A 21,927-nucleotide genomic window follows, 5' to 3' on the forward strand; every position below is an offset into this window, starting at 1 on the left:
AGACTCGAACTCGGGACCTTTGCCTTTCGCGGGCAAGTGCTCTACCAACTCAGTTGGCTATTGCGGTGTTTACATCGTCGCTGCGAGCGGCCGGCGCTGTGTGGTGAGTGCGCGCTTTCTGCGTTAGTCATAGTTCACGATCACATTTCTAGAATGACATAATGGATCAGACAACGCGACGCGATACTTTGAAATTGATTTTCGATCCCAACTACGCCCGAACGAAGTCTTACAAAGTTGAAGCATTTATCGAAGAAACTTTTCAGATCAAAGTGGATGAATTGATTGGAATACACCTGTCGATTGTCAGTCCGACTGTGTTCCTTAAGTTATCCAGTTCTGACAAGTGCGACCAAATTGTAGAAGCATGTGGTGGGGTGGCAAAATTCAAACATTCAGACGGACACATAGGGCAGGTCACGGTTTCGCGTTCCGGAATGGGAATAACAACGGTTCGAATCTTTGAGCTCCCCTTTGAAATAACGCCCGAGGAGATAAAAAACAAACTCAGAGACTATGGCGCTATTATCAGCAATGTCGCCGAAAAATGGTCTAGCTTGCACAAGTATCCAGTTTTAAATGGAGTCAGCCAAGTTAAGATTGACATGCTGAAACATATCCCGTCGTATGGATTGGTGGATATAGAGCGATCATCATTTACGATGGCCAGCCGAGAACCTGCTCGGGTTGTGGTTCGACCCAACACGTCCGCGCGCAGTGTGTTCAACGGCGTGTAACGCAACTGCCGACTGGGGAGCGAGACCCGCCTAGTCAAATGGCCACGCTACCCGTGACGTACGCCGCCGCAATTCGCAGTGACGTCGCCCCAGACATGTGTTTCGACAGGGCGGTAGTTGCTTATGCCGACGTTCCCGATGGTAACGTAGCCATAGATACTAGCAGCACAGAAGCTACAGGTCCAGCACGCTCACAAGACGAGGAAACTGACGGGCGTGGAGAACAAGACCAGGCTAAGACGGCAGAAGAAGGCATGTGCAAATCACTCGAAAAAGTCGGGCAACACAAAGAGGATACGGTTGCCACGTCGGAGGATAATCGAAACGTCGAACAGCCCGTCAGGGAGCAGCAGAAATCGCGCCAATTCTGTGTGAAAAGGCGAAACAAATAGGCTAAGAACTGGCGGAGACGACACAGGCAACTCCTCTGGAAGATCGAACAACAAAAAAGAAGACTCGCAATGAGGACACTGACTCCGACCGTGGAATCCACATTCAAGACGGTACAGCTAGTCTGAAGGACCTTCCACCTGTACCCAACACGTACCCGCGGGAAGTTACGTGCACGCGAGACTGGGCGGATGATATGGAGGAGCAAAGCCATGATACAGACCACAACATTCAGGACGGACGGCACCCGACCGTCGGCAGGATGTGTCCACCCGGCAACAAACCACCATCAAAGACGCTCGTGCAGCAGATGATGATGCCGACTTCTTCTAAGTGGAGCAAGCATCCACTTCCCTCGGCAAACAATATCCCACCTGACACGGTATAGTCGGCATGACGTCCTTGCAGGCTTACAGAGTTGCGACCTTGAATATAAATAAAATTAGCAGCACCCCCAATCTGAGAAATCTCCAAGATTTTCTGTACGCCGCTGATATAGACATCTTAATGCTGCAAGAAGTAACGGCTATCCGTTTGGACGACATCACTGGCTACAACGCCGTCATCAATCCTGGCAATGACAATAGCCTCGGCACAGCGATTATGACTAAAGAGGAGATCCTACTTACAGACGTGGCGCAACTGCCGAACAGTACAGGTCTCGCTGCCACGATAAACAACACCAGGTTTATCAACATATATGCCCCGTCAGGAACCGGAAACAAGCGCCGCAGGGCCGAATTTTTCAAGGAGGACATCGCCCCCCTTTTCGCAGTGCGTTTTGAACAAGTAATATTTGCGGGTGACTTTAATTGCGTGTTGAGTCCCAAAGAACAGACGCCAAATTTTAACAAATCTCTGGAGCTGGAGAACATCGTCAGAGACTTCCATCTGTTTGATACTTGGGAACTAAAACACGGTGACAGGCTAGGTTTCACCTATATCACCAGCCATTCTGCCAGTCGTATCGACAGGATTTACGCAACATCCAATTTAAGGAGACACGCTTTACAGTCCGAGCTATGGCCCACGATTTTCTCTGATCATATCGCGTACATATGTACGGTAAATTTAGAAAAACAAGGCACTTACAGGGCGAGAGGTCAGTGGAAGCTAAACGTTACTCATCTTTCGGATCCTGGATGTCACGCCGCCTTCCACACCACTTGGGCAGAATGTGAAAGGAAGTTCCCCCTTTACGGTCTTGCGCTGAATTGGTGGCTAAACTGCGCGAAGCCCGCAATAATAAAGACAATGAAAACTTGCTCCCGTGAAAAAGTCGCCTGGCGGAAGCGGACATTAGACTTTTACCTCAGCTGTCTGAGAGACTTTTGCGTTCGGGATGCTACAGTCATAACAAATTATGGGCAAATCAACAGAATAAAAGCAAAATTGCTCACCCTGCAGAGACACCATCTCGAAGGCTATAAAATACGAACGCGTTTGCAGAACGGTACACGAGAAGAAACAACATCGATGTACCACATCCTCCAATAGAACAAAAGACAAAAACTGAAAATTCTGACGGAACTCAAAACTTCAGACGGGAGGCTCTTGACAGATCAAGTTGCAATACAAGACGAGATCCATCGACACTTTAGTGAATTGCTGGCCAATACACAGACAGATGAAACAGCGCAGCAAGCTCTCACTGCTAGGACGACAGAGTGACTCACTTCAGAAGGAGCTGATGTGCTCGCAGCGAGAATAACGGACGAAGACGTCGATGATGCCATCTCGAGAAGCCAAAGAACAAATCACCTGGACCAGATGGCCTACCCGCTGAATTTTATCAAACTTTTCGCGAACAAATAATTGCTAAATTGACACTCGTATGCAATGAAATCCCCCCCCCTCCCCCCCCATGATCCATGGACCTTGTCGTTGGTGGGGAGGCTTGCGTGCCTCAGCGATACAGATAGCCGTACCGTAAGTACAACCACAACGGAGGGGTACTGTTGAGAGACCAGACAAACGTGTGGTTCCATAAGAGGGGCAGCAGCCTTTTCAATAGTTGCAAGGGCAACAGTCTGGATGTTTGACTGATCTGGCCTTGTAACAACAACCAAAACGGCCTTGCTATGCTGGTACTGCGAACGGCTGAAAACAAGGGGAAACTACGGCCGTAATTTTTCCCGAGGCCATGCAGCTTTACTGTATGATTAAATGATGATGGCGTCATCTTGGGTAAAATATTCCGAAGGTAAAATAGTCCCCCATTCGGATCTGCGGGCGGGGACTACTCAAGAGGATGCCGTTATCAGGAGAAAGAAAACTGGCGTTCTACGGATCGGAGTGTGGAATGTCAGATCACTTAATCGGGCAGGTAGGTTAGAAAATTTAAAAAGGGAAATGGATAGGTTAAAGTTAGATATAGTGGGAATTAGTGACGTTCGGTGGCAGGAGGAACAAGACTTCTGGTCAGGTGAATACAGGGTTATAAACACAAAATCAAATAGGTATAATGCAGGAGTAGGTTTAATAATGAATAGGAAAATAGGAATGCGGATAAGCTACCACAAACAGCATAGTGAACGCATCATTGTGGCCAAGATAGATACGAAGCCCACACATACTATAGTAGTACAAGTTTATATGCCAACCAGCTCTGCAGATGACGAAGAAATTGAAGAAATATATGATGAAATAAAAGAAATTATTCAGATAGTGAAGGGATACGAAAATTTAAGAGTCATGGGTGACTGGAATTCGAGTGTAGGAAAAGGGAGAGAATGAAACGTAGTAGGTGAATATGGATTGGGGTTAAGAAATGAAACAGGAAGCCGCCTGGTAGAATTTTGCACAGAGCACAACTTAATCATAGCTAACACTTGGTTTCAGAATCATGAAAGGTGGTTGTATACATGGAAGAACCCTGGAGACACTAAAAGGTATCAGATGGATTGTATAATGGTAAGACAGAGTTTAGGAACCAGGTTTTAAATTGTAAGACATTTCCAGGGGCAGATGTGGACTCTGACCACAATTTATTGGTTACGAACTGTAGATTAAAACTGAAGAAACTGCAAAAAGGTGGGAATTTAAGGAGATGGGACCTGGATAAACTGAAAGAACCAGAGGTTGTACAGAGTTTCAGGGAGAACATAAGCGAACGATTGACAGGAATGGGGGAAAGAAATACAGTAGAAGAAGAATGGGTAGCTTTGAGGGATGAAGTAGTGAAGGCAGCAGAGGATCAAGTAGGTAAAAAGATGAGGGCTAGTAGAAATCCTTGGGTAACAGAAGAAATATTGAATTTAATTGATGAAAGGAGAAAATATGAAAATGCAGTAAATGAAGCAGGAAAAAAAGAATACAAACGTCTCAAAAATGAGATCGACAGGAAGTGCAAAATTGCTAAGCAGGGAAGGCTAGAGGACAAATGTAACGATGTAGAGGCTTATCCCACTAGGGTAAGATAGATACTGCCTACACGAAAATTAAAGAGACCTTTGGAGAAAAGAGAACCACTTGTATGAATATCAAAAGCTTAGATGGAAAACCAGTTCTTAGCAAAGAAGGGGAAGCAGAAAGGTGAAGGAGTATATAGAGGGTCTATACAAGGGCGATGTACTTGAGGACAATATTATGGAAATGGAAGAGGAGGTAGATGAAGATGAAATGGGAGATACTATGCTACGTGAAGAGTTTGACAGACACTGAAAGACCTGAGTCGAAACAAGGCCCCCGGAGTAGACAACATTCCATTGGAACTACTGACGGCCTTGGGAGAGCCAGTCCTGACAAAACTCTACCATCTGGTGAACAAAATGTATGAAACAGGCGAAATACCCTCAGACATCAAGAAGAATATAATAATTCCAATCCCAAAGAAAGCAGGTGTTGACAGATGTGAAAATTACCGAACTATCAGTTTAATAAGCCACAGCTGCAAAATACTAACACGAATTCTTTACAGACGAATGGAAAAACTAGTAGAAGCCAACCTCGGGGAAGATCAGTTTGGATTCCGTAGAACTACTGGAAAACGTGAGGCAATACAGACCTTACGACTTATCTTAGAAGAAAGATTAAGGAAAGGCAGACCTACGTTTCTAGCATTTGTAGACTTAGAGAACGCTTTTGACAATGTTGACTGGAATACTCTCTTTCAAATTCTGAAGGTGGCAGGGGTAAAATGCAGGGAGCGAAAGGCTATTTACAATTTGTACTGTAACCAGATGGCAATTATAAGAGTCGAGGGACACGAAAGGGAAGCAGTGGTTGGGAAGGGAGTAAGACAGGATTGCAGCCTCTCCCCGATGTTATTCAATCTGTATATTGAGCAACTAGTAAAGGAAACAAAAGAAAAATTTGGAGTAGGTATTAAAATCCATGGAGAAGAAATAAAAACTTTGAGGTTCGCCGATGACATTGTAATTCTGTCAGAGACAGCAAAGAACTTGGAAGAGCAGTTGAACGGAATGGACAGTGTCTTAAAAGGAGGATATAAGATGATCATCAACAAAATAAAAACGAGAATAATGGAATGTAGTCGAATTAAGTCGAGTGATGCTGAGGGAATTAGATTATGAAATGAGACACTTAAAGTAGTAAAGGAGTTTTGCTATTTGGGGAGCAAAATAACTGATGATGGTCGAAGTAGAGAGGATATAACATGTAGACTGGCAATGGCAAGGAAAGCGTTTCTGAAGAAGAGAAATTTGCTAACATCGAGTATAGATCTAAGTGTTAGGAAGTCATTTCTGAAAGTATTTGTATGGAGTATAGCCATGTATGGAAGTGAAACATGGACGATAAATAGTTTGGACAAGAAGAGAATAGAAGCTTTCGAAAAGTGGTGCTACAGAAGAATGCTGAAGATTAGATGGGTAGATCACATAACTAATAAGAAAGTATTGAATAGGATTGGGGAGAAGAGAAGTTTGTGGCACAACTTGACGAGAAGAAGGGATCCATTGGTAGGACATGTTCTGAGGCATCAAGGGATCACCAATTTAGTATTGGAGGGCAGCGTGGAGGGTAAAAATCGTAGAGGGAGACCAAGAGATGAATACACTAAGCAGATTCAGAAGGATGTTGGTTGCAGTAGGTACTGGGAGATGAAACAGCTTGCACAGGATAGGGTAGCATGGAGAGCTGCATCAAACCAGTCTCAGGACTGAAGACAACAACTACAACAACAACGACAACAACAACATGCAATGAAATACTAAGTGCCGACACTGACCTTCCGATGGAATTCTGTGAAGGTACAGTGGTCTTAGTCCCCAAAACACCAGGAGGCAAAACCGTGGAGAATCTTCGCCCCATAACACTTCTCAATAGTGATTATAAACTCTTCGCCCGTATCATGATGCAAAGGTTCAATTCTGTTACTCGTACAGTGACAGGAGCCTACCAGACAAGTGTGGGAAAGGACAGAACGATATTTCAGACCTTATGCGACTACAGAGACATTATAGCGATATCGGAAGCCTGCAACATTCGCTGTGCTCTGATGTCGCTTGACTTTGAAAAAGCTTTTGATAAAGTTAATGATTCGTACCTGCTCCGGTGTATGACATCCATGCACTTCCCCCAGATAGCCTCCGTGAAAAACGTACTGACGAATAGCACGTCAAGAATCAGTTTCAACGGACAACTCAGTCACCCGATCAATATTCAGAGTTCGGTAAGACAAGGTTTCCCAATGTCCATGACGCTTTTCGCGATTGCGCTTGAACCTCTCTTAGCATCCCTGAGTCGGCAACTCCGTGGATTACACATACACGGACAAAAGATCATATGTCAAGCCTACGCGGACGATGTATGGGTACTTGTGACTGACGAAAGCGAGGTGGAAACAGTACTTGAAGTTGTGGCGACCTACGAACTGGCGTCAGGAGCTAAACTCAACCGCAATAAATCTGGTATTATGAATCTTGGTCGGGGTATAGAGATCAGAGCCGCTGGCCGTATCAACACTGTGGAAAAAATAAAATGCCTTGGAATAGAATATACGAGTAATATCCGCCGCACGGCCGCTCTCAATGATCGAAAATTACTTGCCACATTACGGGCAAGCATAAAACGACACAGCTTGCGTAATTTAAACGTAATACAAAAAGTGCAACTGGCCAATACATACATCACTTCCAAAGTCAACTATGTTGCTCAAGTGCTGCCTCTGCCACGAACCATAGCACACCAAATGCAAGCAGCGCTTGGATATTTTGTCAGCAGAGGTCAGATATTTAAGGTTTCATATGATACCTTGACGCTACCGACACGCAATGGAGGGCTACAACTGACAGACATCTACCTTAAAGCGCAAGCGCTATACGTTAGCAAAACTTATAAACAGTGGCAACGATCACCGCGGATCTTAGTGGCTCATCTCTTACGTGAAATCACCCCAGTCAGCAGAGATCCAACAATCGATGTGCATCACACCTCCCACGAGCTGTACCACTATAAACATTTTCTGGTGAAATACAGCTATGCACGCCATAGAATACCGGAGAAGGACATATATCGGGTTAAGGAGGTTTACAACACCTTGCTGGTAGGAAAATTGCGCAATCGAATAGAAAACAAGTTTCGACATTATAATTGGAAAAACATATGGGACAACATATCTGACCCCCATCTACCATCCAATGTGCGATCGACGTGGTACCTCGCAGTCAATAGAAAAATCCCAACCAACTCCAAATTGCACGCGATACGTCTGGCACACACACCAAACTGTTCCAGCTGCAATGTCGTCGACACTGAAGAACATCGCTTCGTCTGTGACGATTTGAAAGACGTGTGGAATCTCTTCAGGCAAAAACTAGCAAATGTGCTCTGTACGTCACCTAACACGATTTCACCGACACACGTCCTTCTGCCTGATGACGTGCCATATCCTAACACCAAAAGAAGGTCAGCCAACTGGCTCAAAGGACTGACAGTCCATTACATCTCAACGGCTATGACGAAAAGTGAAGCAGATTATTGGATGTACCTGATGACAGAACATCAAAAGCTCGAACGACAAATGAAATACAAAGACAACTACGCAAATTTCTGGAACCGAACATTGTCTTACCGACAGAGCTGAAGAACGATCAAACGACATTTTGTTCAATCTCAGGATTCCTTTTTTTTTTCTTTATGAAATTATCTATTAAGCTTCTCATTCATTTTACGCCAACAAGGTGGCTATTTCGTTTACCCTTTGCCCTCGTGTCGCAGCACTAATACGTTGCTGACGCACACGTGAGACGCCAGCAGGCTGAAGTACGCCTGGCTCTCCTATAAAAATCGCTCCCGCAGAATGATGGAAGAATGTAGCGGACCTATTTCCTTTCCATAACCCCAAAAGAAGGAATTTTATTTACTTGTATACATTTACTTCGTCACTCACCTATCTCATATGGACCGAACATAGCACAGAAGCTAGTCGAAGAAGGCACAAATGGCGAGCGGAAGGACGGGCTGTTGGGGAGAAACGAGGCCCGAAAAAAAATAAAAAAAAATAAAAAAGAAAGTCGGTAGAGCACTTGCCCGCGAAAGGCAAAGGTCAAAAAATAAATAAAAAAACGAAACAAAAAAAAGTTGGTAGAGCACTCGCCCGCGAAAGGCAAAGGTCCCGAGTTCGAGTCTCGGTCGGGCACACAGTTTTAATCTGCCAGGAAGTTTCATATCAGCGCACACTCCGCTGCAGAGTGAAAATTTCATTCTGGAAACATCCCCCAGGCACTGGCTAAGCCATGTCTCCGCTATATCCTTTCATTCGGGAGTGCTAGTTCTGCAAGGTTTGCAGGAGAGCTTCTGTAAAGTTTGGAAGGTAGGAGACGGATACTGGCAGAAGTAAAGCTGTGAGTACCGGGCGTGAGTCGTGCTTGGGTAGCTCAGTTGGTAGAGCACTTGCCCGCGAAAGGCAAAGGTCCCGAGTTCGAGTCTCGGTCGGGCGCACAGTTTTAATCTGCCAGAATGTTTCATATCAGCGCACACTCAGCTGCAGAGTGAAAATTTCATTCTGGAAACTTCAAATATTTCGGGTTCTGTGGCTGTTTAATCCATCACAATTTGGTCTTTCTCCTTCAGTTTTTCGTGATCCGTGTAGATATCTCAGATCCGACGAAAAACTGTTCGCTCGGAGAGGCAAACTCCTTCCAGCGGCCTGGCTGCCAGCAGTGACAATGTTACAGGAGGACAGCGCGCGCAAAGCAACTCACACAGGCGTGTGGGAGACCGCAGTGGTCGTGCTGTACATACAGAGAGCACAGGCACACCGCAAACCGCACCTAGCAACAACTGAACAGCGCTACGTCACAGTTGCCGCCCGCTTCTAGTTCCTCTGTTTCCATCAATAGCAAGAAATAATGTAAACACCAGTCATGCACGTCTTTATCCTCCAATGACAAGAAACAATTTAATGATCAATAAAGAGCGCCTAATACCCTTCTTGAAGTAACCTACCAAATTACGTAAACAGTTTCCTCCGCTTCCATATGAGATCTGAAGGCTCCCTCATTTAGCAGTCAGCTCAACACAAAGCCGTGAGGAAGGCCATTTGCGTAGGTGGCCGAAACGTCGGACAATTTTATATTCCGTCAATGCGGTCAACAGCCCTGAAGAATTTTATTGATAGTAATTCAAATTTCTTCACCTCCTGTGGCTTTAAGCATGCTACAGCGGGCATAAAAATCGAAACCGGCCGCAGTGACCGAGCGGTTCTAGGCGCTTTAGTCTGGAACTGCACGACCGCTACGGTCGCATATTCGAATCCTGCCTCGGGCATGGATGTGTGTGATGTCCTTAGGTTAGTTAGGTTTAAGTACTTCTGAGTTCTAGGGGACTGATGACCTCAGATGTTAAGTCCCATAGTACTCAGAGCCATTTGAACCATCAAAATCGACTGAACTGGGATCCCATACAAAATGTGGTGTCACCTGTTGCAATGTTGTGTGGAACTTTGAAGCTTGCTTGTAATGTCGCACCATGCGAATGTCGCTCCTCGTCAGCGATATAAAATAAATTGTATGAAACGAATTAAATAATTGAAGTTGATACGTATGAAGAACACACAAAAAGTCTATGACGTTTTTTTCAGAGTCACATATTACTCCAAGTATAGTTGTAATTAAACTTCTGCTACTGACAGGGTTCCCATGGTTATTGAGTGATCGTAGAACAATGAAAATTTTTAGGAACATTTTTAAAGATACACTCCTGGAAATTGAAATAAGAACACCGTGAATTCATTGTCCCAGGAAGGGGAAACATTATTGACACATTACTGGGGTCAGATACATCACATGATCACACTGACAGAACCACAGGCACATAGACACAGGCAACAGACCATGCACAATGTCGGCACTAGTACAGTGTATATCCACCTTTCGCAGCAATGCACGCTGCTATTCTCCCATGGAGACGATCGTAGAGATGCTGGATGTAGTCCTGTGGAACGGCTTGCCATGCCATTTCCACCTGGCGCCTCAGTTGGACCAGTGTTCGTGCTGGACGTGCAGACCGCGTGAGACGACGCTTCATCCAGTCCCAAACATGCTCAATGGGGAACAGATCCGGACATCTTGCTGGCCAGGGTAGTTGACTTACACCTTCTAGAGCACGTTGGGTGGCACGGGATACATGCGGACGTGCATTGTCCTGTTGGAAGAGCAAGTTCCCTTGCCGGTCTAGGAATGGTAGAACGATGGGTTCGATGACGGTTTGGATGTACCGTGCACTATTCAGTGTCCCCTCGACGATCACCAGAGGTGTACGGCCAGTGTAGGAGATCGCTCCCCACACCATGATGCCGGGTGTTGGCCCTGTGTGCCTCGGTCGTATGCAGTCCTGATTGTGGCGCTCACCTGCACGGCGCCAAACACGTATACGACCATCATTGGCACCAAGGTAGAAGCGACTCTCATCGATGAAGACGATACGTCTCCATTCGTCCCTCCATTCACGCCTGTCGCGACACCACTGGAGGCGGCCTGCACGATGTTGGGTCGTTAGCGGAAGACGGCCTAACGGTGTGCGGGACCGTAGCCCAGCGTCATGGAGACGGTTGCGAATGGTCCTCGCCGATACCCCAGGAGCAACAGTGTCCCTAATTTGCTGGGAAGTGGCGGTGCGGTCCCCTACGGCACTGCGAAGGATCCTACGGTCTTGGCGTGCATCCGTGCGTGGCTGCGATCCGGTCCCAGGTCGACGGGCACGTGCACCTTCCGCCGACCACTGGCGACAACATCGATGTACTATGGAGGCCTCACGCCCCACGTGTTGAGCAATTCGGCGGTACGTCCACCCGGCCTCCCGCATGCCCACTATACGCCCTCGCTCAAAGTCCGTCAACTGCACATACGGTTCACGTCCACGCTGTCGCGGCATGCTGCCAGTGTTAAAGACTGCGATGGAGCTCCGTATGCCACGGCAAACTGGCTGACACTGACGGCGGCGGTGCACAAATGCTGCGCAGCTAGCGCCATTCGACGGCCAACACCGTGGTTCATGGTGTGTCCGCTGTGCCGTGAGTGTGATCATTGCTTGTACAGCCCTCTCGCAGTGTCCGGAGCAAGTATGGTGGGTCTGACACACTGCTGTCAATGTGTTCTTTTTTCCATATCCAGGAGTGTATGTGGAAGAGAAAGTTTTTTTTCACATGAGATCTTACAAACTTTGTTGAATGTGACGACCATCTGCATCCTCAACATCCTGGAGCCGCACCAGAGATTGCACTGCTGCTGCCAGAACCATCTCAGGTGGACCATGGAATGTTCAGATGCCCTGACACAGCTCGTGCACTGCTCTAGGGTCGCACATTCTCAGTCATGCCAACAGTAACTTCTTCAACAATCTGTGGTGCAATTAGCGGTCGGCCTCTCCCAGGAGAAATTCCCAAATCGCCATTTAATTCGAACATCCAAATCATGTTCTTCAACCCCTCGCCTTGTTCCTTTAATGCATCGGTACTCGCAAATAGCGGCAGCAATATTGCTGTTGTTTTGAAAAAACAGCTTTATGGGTAATCCCCTGCCTAATCTTGTCCAGACGCATAGTGACTATCTGCAACTGTAATGCACACTGATGCTTATGTTTCCACCCTACGTATACGTACCAGTACTGGCTCCTAACGGCAAGTCATGACACTAACAACGCAAATCCTGCACCGCTCGGTCTGAACATCATTCCTACATCCATACAGTAAATAGTTTTCCGTCTACACTGGCTCAACTAGCCGAAATTTAATTATAACCACCCTGTGCTTCACCCCTGAGTGTGGCAACGAATTGCTACCTTGCATTGCCGTTCAGCTCATCAAATTGTGCGGCGAGAAGGGAAACGTAGTGACGCTGAATGTTATACTCCTTTATTGTATTAAGCATCTCATGGCACACTAGTCACTGAGACAACCCAGGTTTTTCAACAAATACGGATTGTTCTTCCCAACAAAGAGAAAGGTAACGAACTACAAAGGGCGTTCAAAACGTTTTGCACAATCGTCTCTTTTTTTTTATTTTTGCAGGAGAATGAAATTTTTCGTGGACGTACTTGGAACTTTTACCTATAAGTTGGTATATAAAAGTATATTCTTTTATTTACAGGTGAGCCATAATTGACCGTGAAGTAGATGTCAGGTTGCGACAACGGTCGGTGATGGAGTTCCTCTCCAAGACCAGCGATGACTCTGCCACATCGATTCACAGGAAGTTGCTCCCTGTTTGTGGACAGGACACAGTGGATCACAGCAGTATCCACGGCATTTGCAGAGGTTTAAAGAATCTGATTTCTCTCTACTGGACAATCCACGATGCGGTAGACCATCGATGGCAGTGAGTAATGTGAATATGGAGACTATTGATCAAATCACCCAAAATGACAGATGTGTGAGACACAATAGCTAGCTGAAAAGACTCGTTTGTCATTGAGTAGTGCGGTATCATTGGTACAGTCACCATGGTACAGAAAAATCTGTGCACGTTGGGTGCCTAGATTATTGACAAAAGAAATTAAAACAATGAGGAAGAACGTGTGGGAGTGTCTCATGAAGACCTTTACTGAAGAGTGGAAACAGTGTTTTGACGCCGTCATTACCCAGGATGAAACAGGGTTGTTTTTGTCCGAACTTATGAGCAAAACCCAATCCATGGAGTGGCTTTCCCCTCGGAAGAAGAAACCAAGACTTTCACGAACAGCAGGCCGAAAGGTGATGGCCTCCTTCTTCTGGGATCAGTGTGGTGTCATTTTCATTGACTTTTTGGAAACTGACTCCACAATTAACTAGGACCGTTATTGTTTATCACTGGACAAGCTGAGACGTGCCATCAAGACCCAGGGTCAGCTCATGAGACTACACTATGACAATGGCAAATCCCATACACCCTTATGATGCAGGAGAAACTCAATGAATTTGGGTAGGAAAATTGTTCCTCTCTACAGTGCGGACTTGTCTCCGTTTGATTTTTAACTCTTTGGTCGTCTGAAGGCCCACCTGTGCGGTAAAACATTTGATAGTGAGAAATACCTTATTTCCTGTGTCAAGCGATGGTGTAAAAGTCAATCCCAGAATTTACCGAAGTGTATTTACATCATGGAAAGAACGTTGGGCTAGATGCGTCACAGCTGATGGAGGCTACACTGAGTAGGCTCAATGTATAGCTAAATATTCCAAGTATTTTTGCAAAAAAATTCATTCTCCGTGTGCAAAAAATAAAAAAACTAGAGACGACTGTGCAAAACTTTTTGAACGTCCTTTGTATTTCGAGAAGTCTTCGTTATAGCTATGTTCACTAAGAAGTGCGAAGCGTTAATAAATCATATAATGCCAATCGTCAGATGCGCCCAGGACTGCACGCGACACAGCAGTGCGAGAACGTAACGCAATCAGGCTGCTTTGCTGGTTGCCTAAACAGCCTGCGTCGCCCCGAGAGCGAGCGGGACTCCAACGGCGTCTTGATTGATGGGGAAGCTTTGGAACAGCATTCACATTTCTCATGTCGTTGGGATACAGAAATAAAATTCTTTACCAAGTTTCAGTCGTAGTCATTCATTATTAAAAATACGTTGTAGTGCAGTACAGGAATTGGCCAAAATTTCAACAAAAGAAACGATTTGTTTTCTGTTCACTTCTTACGTCTTCTTTTCAGAGAAACTTCATTAATTACGAGTTTTGAGTACTGCCAAACTTCTTTTGTTGCCAAGTTAAAATTTGCTGCTTTTATCAAGATGCAGTAGAAATTACAAAGATTCATTTCTCTAACATTCTAACGCAGTTGAAATTGTTGCGGAATCATGAAATAGTATATTATCAACCAAGCAACTGGGGGTAAGCGATGTCACTAGCTAGTTTATTTTTGGTACAGAAACAAATCTGTAATTTCTTCACTTAAAACACATTGTTGCAAAACCCACGGCAATTCTCGTGTTATAAGCTATAGATGCACCTCAACAAATCACAACGCTCCACTAAAAATTTTTTAGTTACTTGCATGTTTTGGTAGATCATTTGCCAAAGTCTAGATTAGATATCTCACATCGTTTATGAGACGTCAGGGACGTTATAAAATATCATTGTCATCATCTTTTGCATGCAATAGCAGAAATGAGTGCGCTACACACAATCCATTTTCTCGAGATTGATAATAGATTTGAATCTCCTTCCAAGTTTAAAGAATATGGTGGATATATTTTATACCCAACATTAATATGAACGAAACGAAAAGTGATGGGGCTTCCTATTTTTCAGTGCAGACTATTGAAACTTCGTGCAGCGAGTTTCCTGATTACGAAATAACACAATAACCACGATCATTAAGGAGGTGAAAAGCAGGTCCTCATGAAGCTGAAAAATGAGATTATGAAATGTTTTAATAAAAAGTTTCCTTAAAATTGTTCGAGAAAGGTTTGCAGAGCATCAGGTGAGCATATATCATTTTCTTTTGTCCCACGGGCAGACCAGTGTTCTCTGTGAGACCTGGCCTTGCAGCCTGTGATATCAGATGCCAAACAAGACTCCTGATTCACCAGCAGTGGTAGGCTTCAGAGAACTCTACAAGCGTAACAGCGCTAGGGCTATCACGGGAAACATGAAAAACTCCCTCCAGGGAAGCCAGCTAGTATTCAATAGAGCCCCACGGGCCACGAAGTAAACTTACAGCGAACCTTATTCTGTTTGAGAAGGGCTTAAGGAAAGTTTAGAAGCAGAGCAGAGAGGAATGGGGAATCATTGTAGCTATAACACGGGATGCAAATGAGAAAATCAAACATAAACAACTCTGACAAAGTGTTTGTATGTCCATCCTTGCGGTCGGAGAGCTGAGGGATTTTGGCAGTTCATTTATGTAATAAAATGGAACAGCTACAGCCGTCCTTACGATGTCGTTTATTATACGACTACAAGTTTCGGTGCTTCAGTGCACCATCTTCAGGCTTTCTTTGACGTTGAGGAGGCTAACACTATCCGTATACACGGTCCATAAGTGGCTAACATCTATAACTGGTTTTCGCAGACTACCTGTAACTGCGATGTTGTGTCTCCAACCATAGTTCATAGCTGGACAGACAACATCGCTGTTACAGGTAGTCTGCGAAAACCAGGCAGATGATACTGATGAATCGTGTATACGGATAGTGTTAGCCCCTTCACCGTCAGCTAAGGCCTGAAGGTGATGCACTGCACCGAAACTGGTAGCCATATAGTAAATGACAACGTAAAGACGGTTGTAGGTGTTCCAATTTATTACTATGACAAAGAGAGCACTGTTATGGGCTAACGCCCGGGAATGAGCATTTTGGAAATAGTAAAGCAGTTTTCCTGTTCGTGTACTACTATTGTGAACATCTATAAAACCAAGTATGTAACAAGATGTCGGACGTCCAAGCCTTGTCATAGAACAACGTGGTGGTTGGAGGTTTCCGCGTTCTGTACAGCGGGACGGGTGGCAATCAGTGCCACACTGGATTACTGGTGCAGGCAAGAGGTGTTTCAGAGCACATTGTTCAATGCACATTATTAAACATCGGGCTCTTCAGCCGACCACGCATACATGTTCCAGTGTTGACACGATGACACCGTTAAATAAGACTGCAGTGCGCACAAGGTCATTGAGACTGGACTGGACATGGTAAGTGCACACTTGCTCCTTGGTCGGATGAATCACATTTCTTGCTACACCAGGTCTGTGGTCATGTCCAGATACATTATCATTTAGGCGAACAGCAGCTCAAAACATACACCATGAAATGGATGCAGATCGATGAGGGCAGCATTATGCTATAGGAGACATTCACCCGGGCTTCCACGGACCTGTAGTAGTAACTGAAACCACAATGAGAGCTCTGTGTTACATAAACATTATTGTGGACCACCTGTATCACTGCATCCTTGATGTCTTTCTTGTTCGGCAGCGATTGCAGCATAGTTGTGTCACAAGATCGTTCTACAGTAGTTTAAGGGCGGACTTTCATGAAAAACACATATTAATTAAAAGATGCACGAAAACCACAAATTGAAGATACTGCAATGAAATTTTTTACCATGCTTTAAATGAATTGAACAGGATTACTGTTAAGTTTCTTCGATTATATATGGAGTTTAAAAATTTTATTTTCAAAAAGTAACATATGTACATTTTTCTGAGAAACAGTTCAAAAAATTTGTACGTAATTTTCTCTATTTAATCTTTAATCTTTTCGCTTATACTAAACTTCTCACGCTAGATCTTTTTAAATGTATCAAATAGTTGAATTTTAATAATTTTTAATTAAAGCTCTGTAAGTATAAAATAAAATTCATGCAAATTTCCAAGCACTTTGGCCCATATCTCAGCTTACACTCAGAATTTCAAAATTTACTCTTGAGACAACATTTATCGTTTTTATTGAAAGGAGTGTACAAAATTTCATATTTGCAGCCTTCAGAGACTCTGAGAAAACGGTACATAAACTTTCAAAAACATCATTTTCAGGAAATGGAATTTAAATTCAACCTAATATTTTTTACTGTGTCACCACTTAAGAAGGCTCCAGAATTTTATTCAGGGTCCTCGTTCCCTTCATATCTTCTCTTGTGGTTTCTTGTTTAATGCATTTTTTCCTTTACCACGTCTCCAACTGACTTTTCAGCTGCAGAGGGGCGATGTAAATCTATTTTTCTCGAAATTTCGTGACTGAAATTTCCTATCTTAAGGCCGTTTCTCTCTAGTACCTTCATCCTCCCTAAGTTCCCATCATTAAATACAAGAACTGTATCATAAGTTGCAATTCTGACACTGTTGCGGATTAAAATGTGGTTTTTGGGCATCGTTTCCATACGAGTGAATTTAGAGACTCATCGCACGCCTTATGTTTTGCCATGGACACACTTCTCTAGAAGTTCAGAATCCACCAGAAACCTGTGACTGTATTTGCAGTATCCAAGATACAATTTGGGAGACTCTTCTTGTTAATTTAGGGGTTCTTATCCTTCTGAGCCTGTAGATATTTAAACCAGCTAATGCGGCACATATGATGAATGGGATGTTCTTCTGTTTACATCATGTGTAAATCTGTTGTCCATACTGCGCCGGCCAGAATAGCCGAGCGGTTCTAGGCGCTACAGTTTGGAACCGCGCGGCCACTACGGTCGCAGGTTCGAATCCTGCCTTGGGAATGTATGTGTGTGATGTCCTTAGGTTAGTTAGGTTTAAGTAGTTCTAAGTTCTAGGGGACTGATGACCTCAGAAGTTAAGTCCCATAGTGCTCAGAGCCATTTGAACCATACAGCACTTTTCATTTCACTTGCACTGGTTAGGTTCTATTGCATAGGCTTGCCATAATACACTAGAAAAGTTTCTATCGTCTCTGTATGTCTGTTATGTCCATACAATGTCCAAGGCATGGCCTATAAAACCAGGGAGCATGTATCACAGTCTTGTCCAGCAGATGATGTATAAAACCAAAGAGTACATATCACATCTTCTAGATGGGTAACGCTGATCGTTTCACAACAATTCCCACAAACGTGACCCCATTTTGACGTCACATACAATATCGACAGCGGCATGATGGCTACCGACTTTTGTTAGCATTCGATACGCGCCTCTCACAATATTTTATGCGCGCGTGCCGGACATTTACGAAAACACTTTTCTTGGGATGATTTATTATAATTAATGCTGTAACAAATGTCACGTAATGATTTATCGACGGTTAATGCCATCATATATGAGTGCTCCATTAGGAGTGAGTTATTATCCTCAATAATTTACAAATTAAGAACTAGACTAACTTGTTTTATAATTTGCAGTATGCCGTTTCCATGTAAAGGAGCACTGAAATGTATCACAAACACTTCACTATCATCACTAAATGTCATTTAATAACGCACCAACGATACAAGCCTTTAAGATAGAATGTGATAACCAAGATCAGAGTTAAACATTGCACTGTGAAGTGCTAGCGTAGTGAATAACGTCGTGGTTTCTGTCGTCAGAAAAAGTTGGTTGGCATCCCGTTACATGCAATTTTTTTCTTCATGTTAGCTTTGTTACCACGTCCTATTACTTTCTTTTGATTGTAATACAAGTATGTTCTCCAATATTAGAAGTTATTTATGGTACATTCAGTCTGATTTGAGAAAATAGGATGAAATCAATATATAAAAATTTCCGAGTACGTGGTTAGGCGGAAACCTAAGAGGACAGCTGAAACTGCTGCTACTGAAAAGAATAACAATAAAATCCGTTTTCTTCCTTCTCTTTCTCAATTTGTTTCTTAATTTCCGAACACATAGTGACTTCCGAGTGTGTGGTAATGCAGGAACCGAAAAGGACAGCTTAAATTGGTGCGAGTGAATCGAAGAGCAATAATATTAATATTCTTCCTTATCACGAATGGTTCAAATGGCTCTGAGCACTATGGGACTCAACATCTGAGGTCATCGGTCCCCTAGAACTTAGAACTACTTAAAGCTAACTAACCTAAGGACATCACACACATACATGCCCGAAGGAGGAGTCGAACCTCCGCCGGGATCAGCGCCCTAGACCGCTCGGCTAACCCCGCGCGGCAGCTGTGCTAATAAAAATAAGTAAACTGAAAACTGACATCTGCAATCAATTTCAAGAACGTCTCCATTTAAGAAGCATGACAGAGAACTCATGCTGATGTCTTGACCATTAAATTCGCAAGATCTGAACATCTGGGATTCAATCTGGCGCCACGTCTACACCCACAAAGCAGCTGCCCGTAATTTAAAGTAGTTGAGTGAGCTTACACGAAAATCTGGTGCCACGTGCCTCCGAAAAGTTGTAAAGGACTAATCCAGCGGATGCCCCGCAGAACCGCTGCCTGCTTGCTTTCCTTACGTCTTTAACTCTATATTAAGTAGGCGGACACATTGTTTTGGCCGAGTAGTGAATGTGTGCCTTTACTGTAACAGAGTTTCAGGAAGTAGCACCTGCCTATCGTTTGCACTGATTGCTGTGTTCGCAAAACACTCTCAACTGCCGGACGCACACAGCAGTGTGGGCAGCTCGCCGCCATTTACCTGTGGGCGCCGTCCAGTTGACGTAGAGTTGCAGGGTCCGCGCCTCCAGGTCGTGCTCCACGGCCAGCACGCCCAGGTTCTCCACCAGCGCCGGCGGCTCTGCAACACGGAGCAGCAGTGAAGTAGGCCGCAACACCCACAAGCTGCCGTTCTGAGCAAAACGTCTGAAAACACGTGGTATTTACCAACGGCTCTCAGAACATTAAACAGAAGGGGATCTCTTTAACCTTGCTGTTCGTTAATTATTTATTTCAAGTTTCTGCTACCAGGCACTTTTTATTTTATGCTTAATCTAACAAAATGCAACGCGTTTCGAACACGTTCTGTTTATCTTCAGGCGTTTATACATACATACATACATACATATAGAGAAATGTTACTGAAAAATAAACACGCTACGGTTCGAATCCTGCCTCGGGCATGGATGTGTGTGATGTCCTTAGGTTAGTTAGGTTTAATTAGTTTTAAGTTCTAGGCGACTGATGACCTCAGAAGTTAAGTCGCATAGCTCTCAGAGCCATCTGAACCATTTGAACAAAAAATAAACAGTCTTAAACTATATTAATCTAGACTGCTTTGTCCATTGTTTTTTACTGTACAATGGACAAAGAGTTCTAGATTAATGTAGTTTAAGACTGTTAATTTTTAAGTAACATTTCTCTATATGTATGTATGTATGTGTGTATGTATGTATAAACGCCCGAAGATAAACAGAACATGTTCGAAACGCGTTGCATTTTTTGAGATTAAGCATAAAATAAAAAGCGACTGGTAGCAGAAACATGAAATAAATAATTACCCTACACAGTCATGGTGCACAAACATAGCCATTATGGCTGAAAATAATTATGGCTGTTGGTTGTTTGTGAAACATTGTAATTATCGAAGAAGAAAACATACTTCTTGACCTAAGTTTCTCTAATTATTTTTACGTGACCTATATTCCACTAGGTCTCGCAAAATGAGAAGATAGAAGACATAAGAGTGACGTTCGCATCAGAAACGACCCGTTATTTGGTTTTACAATTTATTGTACCGAGTGAAGTCAGTTTCATCACAAGCAAGTCATTTAAAAGTCGCGAATAGCATGAGCTACCACTGACAGTGTAGCTGTATGGAGATATTGCAGGGGAAACAAATGTCCCACACGGGAATGCTGCGTAATTTGTCCATACAGCTACGCTGGCAGTGGTAGCTCATGCTATCTTAAGAGAGGGAAGCGCTGATCGTACCGTATGCACTAGCCTCAGCCCCCGAACAGGTAATGACAGAGACTTATATTAAATAAAAAAATCACAACTTATGAACCCAAAACACGTGGAAACTCAAAGTAATCGTAGAAAGACGGCACAGTGATACAGTAATTCATAATAAATACAATGGGGATCAATGGAGTTGTGGCCTCCACAAGTAGTGAAAGTATGAGTGAAATTTTTCAAATCTAGCCAGTCTGCCAAAGAACACTGTATGCCATTTTGGTGATGGAAGGATACCGATCTCGTGATTGTTCGTCAATACTGAATTGCCTTCAGCATTAGACGAAAGGCTGAATAAAAATGTGATTAACGAAAAATTGTTCTGTATTACGTATGGCAGTACACGCGCTTACCCAACTAAAGTACATAGTTTGAAAGTCGTAACAGGTCACAGAACCACATGATTGATACAGCGCAGTAGGTAACAAGATACAGCTGTAGCAGGAAGTGTCAACAGGTAAGTCAAATAATGTAGGCTACCCTAGCGTTCCATATGTGGGTCGGTCAAGAGTAATTGGATCAGTGCCATCGATGGATAGTGTATTAAGGAGTGATAGCAGAAATGTGCCATCTTGCTGGGTACAGTAAACCTTAGATATGGCATCCAGTACACAGGGGAAGAGTAGCACGTGATTCAAAAAGAAAGAACAGACTTCAATGGTTTATTACAGACAAACTATAGACAATTGAAACATATTGCGCTTGTCACTGGAGAGAGGAAGATTCAAAGAGTTGTAACGGCTGCGTGTTGGTTGTTTGTAGCAACATGACAACTACACCACAAGAGAAATCATTTTGTATGTTGGAATTTGCGCGAAGGCAACCCATGGTTCAAGTGCAAGGAGCATTCAGCCGTCGATTCAGCAAGAAGCCGCCTCTACACAAGCAGATTTATGATTCGTGTACAAAATTGTTGCAAGCTGCTTGCAGAAGCAAAGGGAAGAGAATTGGTCAGCCTCGCACGTCTTATGATCTTATCCGAGATGCATTCCCAAGGTGGCATTGGAAGTCCACAAGACGAGCAGACCAGGAACTACAATTTCCTCAAAAAACGGTGTGGCTTGTTTTT

General features: G+C 43.9%; 1 protein-coding gene across 5 annotated transcripts in view; it reads right to left on the reverse strand.

Moving 5' to 3' along the window:
• Window positions 1-21,927, reverse strand: part of LOC126353794 (uncharacterized) — a 908,618-nt gene that overhangs the window by 413,641 nt on the left and 473,050 nt on the right. For all 5 annotated transcript variants that reach the window (XM_050002888.1, XM_050002887.1, XM_050002886.1 and 2 more), the window contains exon 3: window positions 19,603-19,701. In XM_050002888.1, coding sequence (XP_049858845.1) covers window positions 19,603-19,701 — 99 coding nt within the window. The remainder of the gene's footprint in view (window positions 1-19,602; window positions 19,702-21,927) is intronic.

Source organism: Schistocerca gregaria, chromosome 3, assembly GCF_023897955.1.
Source record: "Schistocerca gregaria isolate iqSchGreg1 chromosome 3, iqSchGreg1.2, whole genome shotgun sequence".
Lineage (NCBI taxonomy): Eukaryota > Metazoa > Arthropoda > Insecta > Orthoptera > Acrididae > Schistocerca > Schistocerca gregaria.